Genomic DNA, 11272 nt, shown 5'->3' with positions numbered 1-11272 from the left:
ATGTTGAAGTCGAGAGGGTTTGACCTCACGTCACCCGGCCACACCCATTCTGTTCTCTGATTGGACGACAGAGTTACGTCCCCTTCATTCCAAGCTCGAGCTATAACAATGGTAAACAATGCCTGAGAAATGGAGAAATGCAGATGACTACCCACAACGTTCATGTGTTGTATGCGTAATAACTGTAAAACAGATGCATTTCCGTATATGTAGTGAGATTTTTGGAACATTTTATCTGAAAAATATAGTTTAATTGTACCGGAATTACAGTTAGACACATCCCGTACGAAAATGAACCATATGGTTTTAATACAAATAAAACAAAACAAAAACATGGTTAATCCATGGTAACCACAAATTAACTATGTCTTTGCTACTCTAACCATACTTAAACCATGCTATTTATGGTAAACCCGTGTTTATATAAATGGTAATCAATTTGGTTACCAAAAAAGCCAAAAAACATGTTTACTACACCTTTACCATAATAAAACCATAATTTTCATAATATATCAAACTAAATTTTAAAACAGATTGGAATACGGCTTCAAAAAGTTAACAAGGTTTTCAGATTCACAGATTGTTTTGACATTAAAAGCTTCTGTAAAAAAAGAAAAGAAATGTAATGCTGATAAACATAATATTAAGTGATCATGTTCAAGTTAAGATTTTAATTCTTGAAATGTTGTCATTAAGACAAAGGGCTTTTGTTTTTGTAATAACAGTCACAACCTCAGAACTTCCAAGACCTTTAACTACTTTCTGCCAGGTAATAAAAAACAACAACAACAAAAACACTATAGTCTATAAAAATATACTAGCTCTCCCCCCATGTAGGCTATTAATAAAGTTACTGTTTTTTAAACTCATTATTATTCATTATAAAAGTCATGACGGACACATTTTTGTTCCTGTTTGGATAATTCACATTCACGTAGGCTATATCGATATCTTCTTAAAATAGGTCGACTATTTTATTTCATAATTTTTTACTACAGAGACTTACAACTAAAAACAAATCCCTTTTTTCTTTCTAATTATTTGGTTTAGCGTTTCATTTAACCAGAGTGGTAATGTCTAGTTTGTTGCTGTTTTATTAGTGCTGTAGATTATGAAGCATAATTTATTACTTTCTTATTTTCTAAGGACCAAAAATAGGTTTGTACTGCGGTTAAGACGTGTCTTTCTGCACGTCTCGTGTCTCGTGAACCATGTACGATCAGTGGTCCTCTGTTGTCACATGACCTTGACGGGAACTGATGTAGCATAAACACAACCATGTGTGGACAAAACTGTCCCTCAGTAATTTCATTTGGAAATTGGAAATTTTGGCCGGCCAAAACAGTAACTTTTATCAATCGATTTCACTAAATATTAAAAAGACGTGTCTGGAGCAAACTCGTAACGCACATCAATAATCAAAAACATTAAGAACATAGCGGGGACTGTCTTGCACATGTTGGTGGTTTGTGCTGGGCAGATGCAAGCAAAGAGGTCTTGTGTGTTGTTATCATGCAAGAACCTAATACCTGGGGCCATAAACATAGCCAAAACGGTGTTTTAAAGGGGTGGTTCACACAAAAGCTAAAATTCATCACTCAACCTTTTTCCAAACCCTTAAGACTTTCGTTCATCTTCAAATACAAATGTTATGATTATTGTTGACAGCTATGCAATTACTACTTTGACACTTCAAACATTTCAGTAAGAGTTAGTAAAATTAATCAATATGAATCAAGTTGTTTAGTTCAAAGCACAATCACTTTATGCACAGATTGAATTTAGCCTTTCAAATTCACATATAAACATTGATCAGTGATCATAAACAGAAGCTCAACCAAACATGACTGAGATGGGAGAACAATAGGTTACTGTCATAACACTGATTCTCTGAAACATCGAGTGGAGAGATCCACCTATGGTACGGATGCCCTTCCCATAGGTGGATCTCGAACATGAGATGATAAAGAGAACAATAGGTTACTGTCGTAACCCCAATTCTCTGAAACACTGAGTTAAGAGATCCACCTATGGGAAGGGCATCCGTACCATTGGTGGATCTCGAGCACGAGATGATGAAAGAGAACCTCTTGAAGCTCAAACGTGATGCATAAAACACGAGAATGAACCTCATCGTTTCTAGCGGAAGCTCAAACATGATGCGAAACATGCAGGAATGAACCTCATTGGTTCCTGTGGAAGTTCAGTCAAATGTGATGCATAACACATGAGGATGAACCACATTGGTTCTTGCTGAAGCTCAAACGTGATGCTTAACACAAGAATGAACCTCCTCGGTTCTTGCATGCGAAGCGAAACATGCTTGAGCTTCTGTTTACCATGGGTTATCTCTTCACCCATATAAATCAATCGTGTCTTTTAAGAAAATTTGGCCTAAATCACTCAATTTATACAAATTAGTTTTATGAACTTTTTGAGACATCAAAGTGGTAGTTGCGTAGGGTCAGAAATCTCTGATTTCATCAAAAAATTATCATTTGTATTCCAAAGATGAACAAAGTCTTACAAGTTTTGAATGACATGAGGGTTTATAATTAATTACAGAATTTACATTTTTGGGTTAACTATCCCTTTAAGACCTTGTCTGACCAACTAGCAGTTAGGGGTAAACAGCCTTAGGTTTCACTATCAAATGAGGCCAAGCCATGTTAAAAAAGAAAAGAAAAAAAGCATGATGACAAACGGAAATGAAAATAAAATCTGCTCAAATGATCTATGCAAGAGAAAGAAATCTGACAAGTTACATCTTAATAAATCTAATAATGACATAAGACCAGAAAATATCTTGAAAATGAGTTTTATAGTTTTCAAGTACTTAAAACAGTTAAATAAAAACAAGTCCCAGAATATACAGAGTGAACAGTATGCCCCCAGATTATGTATACATCCTACATTGTTACTGTCATGATGCTTTTAAGAGTCAGTTTGTAAGCTTGAGACCATAGGAGTTGTGATCATAAGGATAAAAAGCTCCTTTGAGCCCACAGATGGGAGACTTTTGACACTACAGAATGTAAAGTATATAATAAAAGAAAAGATAGGGAAAAAAAGGTACAAATAAAAATAGCCTAATATGGCAGCTGCCTACTTAGGGTCAACAATGGAAACACAAACAGCGTTGAATACCTTAGCATTTTTTTTTTGTCCATTTTTATCATTTTTCGGCAGAGCACAAAATGCACACGAAGCCACAAAGTCAATTAGATGTACTGAATACCACAATGAGCATGACTCAGGAAAACAGATTCTTGATTAATGACATTTCAGTACAACTCATCTCTTGCAGACTTTTATCCGTAGGCACACTTCTCTATGGACTTCCAAGGTCACACTAAAAGGGTCTGACGTTCACAGAATAATTATTCAATAGTCCAATATCTTAATGGACCAGCACCAGGCCACCACAATGAGCACCACGGCCTTCCATGGCCAAAAAATCTGACATGATAAAAAGGATTTTGATACAAAAAAAGCGGAGAGATCTGTATAAATTTGAGCTCCTCTGCACATTGTTTGCTCAACGATTCCCTTTAGCCAGATCAATCAGAGAGAGAGAGAGAGAGAGAGAGAGAGAGAGAGAGAGAGAGAGAGAGAGAGAGAGAGAGAGTTCTTGTGCATGGGAACACTATTGTTGAAACATCAAGTGTCAACCTTTTGAGGTGAAACCATGCATACGTTTCCCAAGTGGATTAACGTCTTGCAAACAAAGCCGAGAGGTTTATGGAATAAAACAGTTAAGCTGGACAGAATGCTAACAAACATCAGCACGTTATCAGACTTGGATAGAATTCATACATAACCTGTACACTTTCTACAATATTTATAATCATTGTGAGGAAACAAAAAAGAAGTGCCATCACTAAAATGTAAAGAAAGATATTTTGCCATGATTTAATTGTACATTTGCATTTTCTATTTAAATTACATATGTTCAAAATGAACATGATTGAGACAATGGATATTTACACAGCTTATGCATTGAGTCTGAGGGACTGATCTTCTCGTCGTCTGGAGGAAATGTCAATGTCTATGGAATCTTTGCCCACGATGAGACGCAGGCGTTTTGCTGGTGGGAGCGGGATGAAATCATCCTCGTTATCAAAGTAGTCCTCTTCTTCGTCCTCAGAGGACAGCGATTCCACTTCCATGTTCTGACCTACCTGAGTGGCCGCCTTGTGATCCAAAACATCCCCCCCCATGCCCAAGGTGACGTCCTCCGGGTAAGCGCGATGCAAGCCGGTGCCGTCTTCCTCCCGCTTCAGTTGGATCTTGAGCTTGGTGGAACTGCTGTGGGAGCTGTGGCTAAAGCCGTTGTTCAGTTTGGCCACGTACGAGCCGCTCCTGTCCTTCTCGTGCTCTTTGCTGAATTTGATGCTGATTTTGGAGGAGCTCGAAGAGGTGGTATCTCTGGGCTCTTTCTTACTGCTGCTGCTGTCTCGACGCCGGCGTAGTGTTATCTTAGGGATGCCTGAGTTGTTCTGCAGAATTAGCTGAGCGTCGTAACGCGTGATCTGCCGCTTCTTCTTGCCCTTGCCTCGGCGGAGAGACTTGCTGCTTTTAGCCGAGCCGTTGTAGTGCTGGTGGCGGTCTGGTAGGCCGAGCACTACCTTCCCACAGTCTGCTACATCTGCAGCCCGAACCGCATGCCGCAGGTCGGGCACGCCCTCCTGGAGGAAGGACTCGCCGTAAGAGCCGCTGTCCTCCTGTTTTATCGTCCTCCTGCGTCTAGGACACGTCCCTTTCTTTGGACAGCTGGTCTCCAAACTAGGGGTGTTCATCTGGTGCCCAGGTGTCACAGGGATGAGTTCTCCAGGCTCCGACTTGAAGACAACACCCGGGCTAGACGGCTGACTTGATGGCTGCGTGCCGTCGGACCCCTGAGCACCGAGAGAGGTCCTCGTGGACCTACGAGTTCTGTAAGGGCAAAGTATGCTGTCCTTGCACAGGGAAGCACCCTTCGAAGAGCTCTGATTGTTTTCCGATGGGCGCGCTTTGCCTACAGAGCTGCGTCTGTCCGCGTCTCGCCTGGAGGGCTCCTTGAGATTCCCGCTAGCGTTCACTCGACTAGAGGCTTTTGTCCATACGCCTCGACACCGTCGTCTTCCTTTAGGCAAAGGCTGTGCAGGCTTTGACTTAAGTCTCTTTGGTAAACTTGAAATATTCGTTTGACTTCGTTTCGAGGATGAGGTAGAAGAAGGAGTGCTTGACAGAGTTTGCCTTGTTACAGCCTTTGCTTCTCCGTGCTTTTTGACACAGGACTGCGAAGTCCTCTTGCGTAATGCTGGAGAGACATGAAAGGAAGAGAAGAGAACTGATGAGCATGAGCTGTAACAGCATTATTAGTATCAAACGTCTAGTATTACAGTTCTCTCACATGTTTGTACAGTGGTTGGTTCCTGAGAGTCTGCCTCTGCATTGGAGCTGACAGACTGGCTGTCGGAGTTCCTGCAACTTTCCCCCAGCTTCTTTAGTCTGTTCAGACGCTTGTCTGTCTCTCTGAGGCCGTATTTACTATTGATCACCGGAGTCTCCACAGGCAACCCTGCTTTCGACTTAAAAGCTCCAGTGCCGCGTCTGAAAGAAGAATCGTATTATTGAACATTACATTTAAATATACATAAGCAAATAGGAACATTTCAAATATAAACTGCACTGCTAAAACCTAAATAAATATTATTTGAATATGAAATATTGTGTAATATTGGTGTACAAATAAATATTTACACAATAGTACGCAAGAAGTACATAATAAATGTTTACTGTTTAATTATTACATTTAATATTTGAAAGTATACATTGAAATTGATATTAACTTAATTTTATTAAACAAATGTTAATAAAACAAAGTCCAACGCAATCCAAAAATGTCCAAAACTTTTATTTGATATTTATTTCTTAATCTACTGTAATAAATATTTAAACGTTAATATTTAAATATTTGGAGAAGGTATATAACTTATGAACTAAGCATCATTTCAACAGAATTCTAACAGTTTATATTCAAAGTACAGCCAAAATGCTGTTATAGTCATCCATTCCTAACTGCTGCACTGAAAGAAATGTGAGAAACTAGAGGCATTCAGCACATGATACCTTTCACAAGTATAGCATTCACAGAATTCATTGTTTTCTCCAAAGAACCCATCTCCATAGTAACAGGAGATCTCTTCCCCCGGTTCAATGTCCCGCAGAACCTTTACACAGGCGGTATCTCGGCCTGTTGACACAAACTGCAAAAAACACAGCACATCAGCAAAATGTCATTTTCTCGTTTAACGGTTAATCTTCAAGAGACTCTTCATTTCGGAGTCCAGACAAACTGCGACAAACACCGCACATGAGCAAAATGTAATTTCCCGATTATCGTTTAATCTTCATTTATGAGTCCACCCTCTTATGTACTTACCTTGCAGTTTGGCCGGCAATCTGTAAAAACAATTAAAAAAAAACACCTTCAATTTTTAAAGTCACCTTAGGATAATTGTTTAATTTATCGATCATGGGTGACTATTCAAAATCTAGAAGAGAAATACCGTGGTTAATAAAAGCCGCAGGTCCCAGCCAAAGTTGTGCGCAGTTTTTGCGTGTAGAGTACATGACACTGAAATCATTTTCTCCATGTCGAAGCAACATCCTCTCTTCACTGGGAGACAACTCAGCAATGCAGCCCACAAGATGTTCGATTTTATCATTTCTTTTCCTGTAATGTGCAAAGTATGAATATGAGATGAAAACTAGCGGCAAATTAAGTTGATTATAAGTTTGATTATATAATAACGTTAACGCACCAATCTTTTGTTGCTACGATTTTGGCTCCGTTTTGCTCAGATGAGTAGCGATTGCAAGGAAGGATCTCAAAGCCACTGTCTGAAGCAAACATGCGCAGGTAAACAAACACCTGATGGGATATGAGAGGGGAAAAAAACATATGTAAACATTTCATAAATATTTTGAGAATTTTTTTATAATTTAAAATAAAAGTGTAATGATATACATATAAGTGTATATATATATATATATATATATATATATATACACATACATATACACACACACACACACACAAGTATATCATTACACTTATATTTTAAATTATATATATATTCATATTTTTGTTTTTAATAATTTAAAATATAAGTGTAATGATATACATATAAGTGTGTGTGTATATATATATATATATATATATATATATATATATATATATATATATATATATATATATATATATATATATATATATTTATACATACACATACACTCACACACACTTATATGTATATCATTATATCATTACAACAAAAATATGAGTGTATATATATATAATTTAAAATATAAGTGTAATGATATACATATAAGTGTATGTGAATGAATATATATATATATATATATATATATATATATATATATATAAAATGTATAAAATACACACACACTTATATGTACACACATAGTAAAATATTCACAATTAAATATTAAATAAACTATATTTACACTTAAAATGTATTAAAATATTTGAAGCAAATAATCAATACTATATATTCATTCTATAATCAAATATTAAAGGGACAGTTCACCCAAAAATGAAAATTATCCCCTAATTGACTCACCGTCGAGCCATCCTATATGACTTTCTTCTTTCAGACAAATACAATCAGTTATATTAAAAAATGTCCTGGCTCTTCCAAGCTTTATAATGACAGCACAAAATGTGAAGACCAAAAAATGCATCCATCTATTATATTTTTTTAATATAACTCTGATTGTATTCAACTGAAAGAAGAATGTCACATACACCTAGGATGGCTGGAGGGTCAGTAAATCTATCACTTTAAGTAAACAAGAGTTTCATGTTTTAATAGGGCATTTAATTATAATATGTATAAACAATTAACATTTTCTATACATATTTATATCATAAACCTGCCAGGACACTGGTAAAAAAAGAGCATCAACATGTAGAATAAATCATGAACCAAGATCTTTCCAAAGGTATGATTTACATGTGCTTTAAAGAGCTTCTCTTGGGACTTGGTCTTGTTGAGGAAGTGATGTCTCGTCCAATCACCAGAGGTCAGAGCCACAAAAGCTTTCTCCAGGTTGTCATGCTTCTTAAAAAGCTCAATGATGTCCCTTAGCTCCCCTTGCCGACCTTTGATTGGTCGAAACCTAAAACGGAGCATCATATCAACATGAAAGAAAAGCTTTATAAAAGCAAACCCTGAACAATTCACCAAGTTAAAAACAAACCTGGTGTTCATCTTGTGGGTCTGGAAGCCTAGGTAAGGATCTAGGATCAAACTAGTGCTCAAATCATCATATTCACACAGCTCCTTGGCAGTCATTCCCGATGAGGGGACATGGCGCCTTTCTGCCTCCGGGGGCGCCCCACCACAACCTGTATGAACATTTAACATAATAACCACTAAGGACAGGGCTAAGATGATGAACTCTTAGGTAAACAAGTTGGGGGAAAAAATCAAGTGATCTGTGTGATGGATTGCCAAGGAACTTACGTCGACTGCATCGTCTGCCACTCGGGGAGCCTTTGCTTTGACGAAGATGGGCTCTCTGTGTGTTCTGCAGCCTGGACTTGCTTACGAGCTGATTACTGGAGAACTTGCTGCCATGTCTCCTGCCATTCAGCACCATGTTCTTGGATTCTCCCATCTACTTCATACCAGCTGGTGTTCTGGAGAAGGCGCATTGAGCTTCTGTGTGCTTGTGAGAAACCATTCAACAAGGAGACCGCAGAAAGAACTGGGCTGCAGCCTGATCTGTCGTGTTATCTGCCAGGATAGTCCAATTCTAAATCCTTCTTCAAGTGTTAATTCACCTAGATAAAATCACAGATCATTCATTTAATTTGCTTATATTCCTTTATATATATATATATATATATATATATATATATATATATATATATATATATATATATATAATTCCGGTAGTTGTTATTATTCAAACATAGTAGTTGATTTCATGATCAGCATGCAGGTGATTTAAAAAGTCTGAAGCGTTGTGCGAGATGATTACTTTCCAAATATTCTTGAGTATTGAGCGCCACCCCCTGGCTGCAGATGGAAATAACAAAAGCTGCCTTCAAATAAACTACAAATATAGAATTCACAATTGCGAATGTCTTGGAAATGATGTCAAATCGACTAACAGTTCATAGAAATGATTGTTTACATATAATTTGGTAGATAATTTACATCAGCATACTACTCTATCGTGGCTTAAACACTCCCATGTAAGCGTCGGTGTATTTAAATCCCAACACAAACCACATTGACAAGCCGATTGAAGTTTAAGCCCCAAAATACTTTTATACGGAACACAAGGTTTGGGGCAATATAATGACTTTTAAACTGTTAATTCGCTTTTTGTGCTGCTAAACCCTCTACAACGGCGATGAACGTAAACATTCGATGAATGCTAACTAGCTTAGCGTCGAGCTAACTAAACAATGAGACTTGGCAAACCGGCAGACCAAGCATATCTAAAACAGAGTTTCTCGTAGATATTTCAGTACTTTAATAGTCAAAATAAGAGCATGCTTGCGCTCCTAAGATTTAATTTCTGCGTACATTTTTTAAAGATATTGACATGAAATATAATAATAGGAGTATCACACTGGGCCTAATGTGCAGCTAAATGCGAGATTGCTAGGCGACACCCGGAAAAGCCCTGAGCAGGAGTGATCGCGGTCACCATATTCACGCAGTACTTTAAATACTCACTTTTTTCCCCTCTGCGTCAAAGCGTGCCCATCACCAAAGTCCAATGCATTCCAAAAATGACATATTGCCGAAAGATTGTCCGAATTTTTTGCATTAAAATTCAAGATGGCGGCCGTTTCCAGATCAACAGAGACGAAGGGACAACCGAGCCGCCTCAGAAAGAAATAGACCCAAAATGTTTGAATTACCGGCCCTAATTTGACGCTCACTGCTTCTTTCTACCTCCCAAACTGTCCGTATAATACTGTCGCACAAAGAAAATGTGGCTAGATGTTCATCAAGAGCTACAAACGCCTCGACAAACTCAGATGTATACAAAGACAGCGTTGTTGTTGTACCCCTTTAAATGTGCACTTGCGGCTCGATCAGTGCGCTTGTGTTTCCGTAGAGCAGCAACAGCATCCCATCGCACCATAGCCTCTCACGAATTCACACTTTTCTTCTCTAACTTTTCTTAAGCTCTAGAAATCATAATGTGTGCCGTTATATATAATAGTGAAACACAAATATTCTTGTGCACATAATGCAAGATAAATTATTTAATCATTAAGATGTGTCTCGTGCTTTGTATTGTAAACATATTTTCTAGGCCTAGTACTTCCATTATTTTTGTTTCACGCAGATACACTACTTTATAGCAGCCTAATGAAAATATAGCCTATGAGTAGGCTAGTGTGCGTGCCAAATGTCTTTGTTGCCGTTTTGATGAGTTTGACTACTTCTTTATTGATTGGAATGGGAAATACTAAAGAACAAGAAAAGTAAGAAGAAAAAAAATACATTAAAATAAACTAATAGCAATTACAAAATAGTAACATTAATATCAAACTTTGAAAAGTCAAACCAAAACAAACTATTTTGATCATTCCTTTAAAATCCTATTTGTTTCTAATATATAAAACAATACATTTTTTAATAAAGAAGAATAGGACACGGTGGTTGTAGGCTATCTAAAAAATGATAGAAAGATAGCCTAAGATGTTAGCGGTGTCTAATTCCTAAAAACTAAAACTGTTAATAAACTGTGTGATCCAGATCACAAAACTATGTTATAAAAGATTTATTTTATTAATCAAATTGAAAAGTAAGTGTAGTCAGAAATGTCAACAAATTAAATGTGGTTATATGTAGGCTGACAGTTCAGTCAACACGTGCACTTACAACATAAAGGTGGCTTTATTTAATGAATATAATTTTATTAAAACAGCTTTTTTATGGTTATAAATGTAGAGGCATGGCTTTAACTGAACACATCAAATTATCAATAGGCATAATACCATATAAGGTAAGAGCAAAAACATTAATTTAGGATAATTGGATAATTTTTAAAGTGATCTTAATGTCAAAATGTGTCCCAATTTAGGCTACCTGATTTCACCGCTATTTGCATGCTTTTTATTTTCAAACTTCAAAAAAACAATTAACAATCTATAGCCTAGCCTATATAGAAAAATGTGGTAGGCCTACGCTAATGACAATGAGTCTGAAATAAATGTTGATGATGATGA

At 37.0% G+C, this 11272-nt stretch overlaps 1 protein-coding gene across 1 annotated transcript; it reads right to left on the bottom strand.

Annotated features, from left to right (window-relative positions):
• Nucleotides 1-2802: 2802 nt before the first annotated feature.
• kmt5b (lysine methyltransferase 5B) lies at nucleotides 2803-10139 on the bottom strand. Its single transcript, XM_067420552.1, has 9 exons — nucleotides 9765-10139; nucleotides 8538-8857; nucleotides 8025-8419; nucleotides 6810-6919; nucleotides 6555-6721; nucleotides 6428-6447; nucleotides 6115-6251; nucleotides 5396-5595; nucleotides 2803-5302 (listed from the first exon to the last, which is right to left on the bottom strand). The coding sequence occupies exons 2-9, from the start codon at nucleotides 8689-8691 to the stop codon at nucleotides 3993-3995; spliced, it is 2493 nt and encodes an 830-aa protein (XP_067276653.1). The 5' UTR covers nucleotides 8692-8857; nucleotides 9765-10139; the 3' UTR covers nucleotides 2803-3992.
• Between the last annotated feature and the right edge of the window lie 1133 nt (nucleotides 10140-11272).

Source organism: Pseudorasbora parva, chromosome 16 (genome assembly GCF_024679245.1).
Source record: "Pseudorasbora parva isolate DD20220531a chromosome 16, ASM2467924v1, whole genome shotgun sequence".
NCBI classification, from domain to species: domain Eukaryota; kingdom Metazoa; phylum Chordata; class Actinopteri; order Cypriniformes; family Gobionidae; genus Pseudorasbora; species Pseudorasbora parva.
Note: the sequence above shows the minus strand (reverse complement) of the source record. Positions and strands in the feature narration are given on the sequence as shown.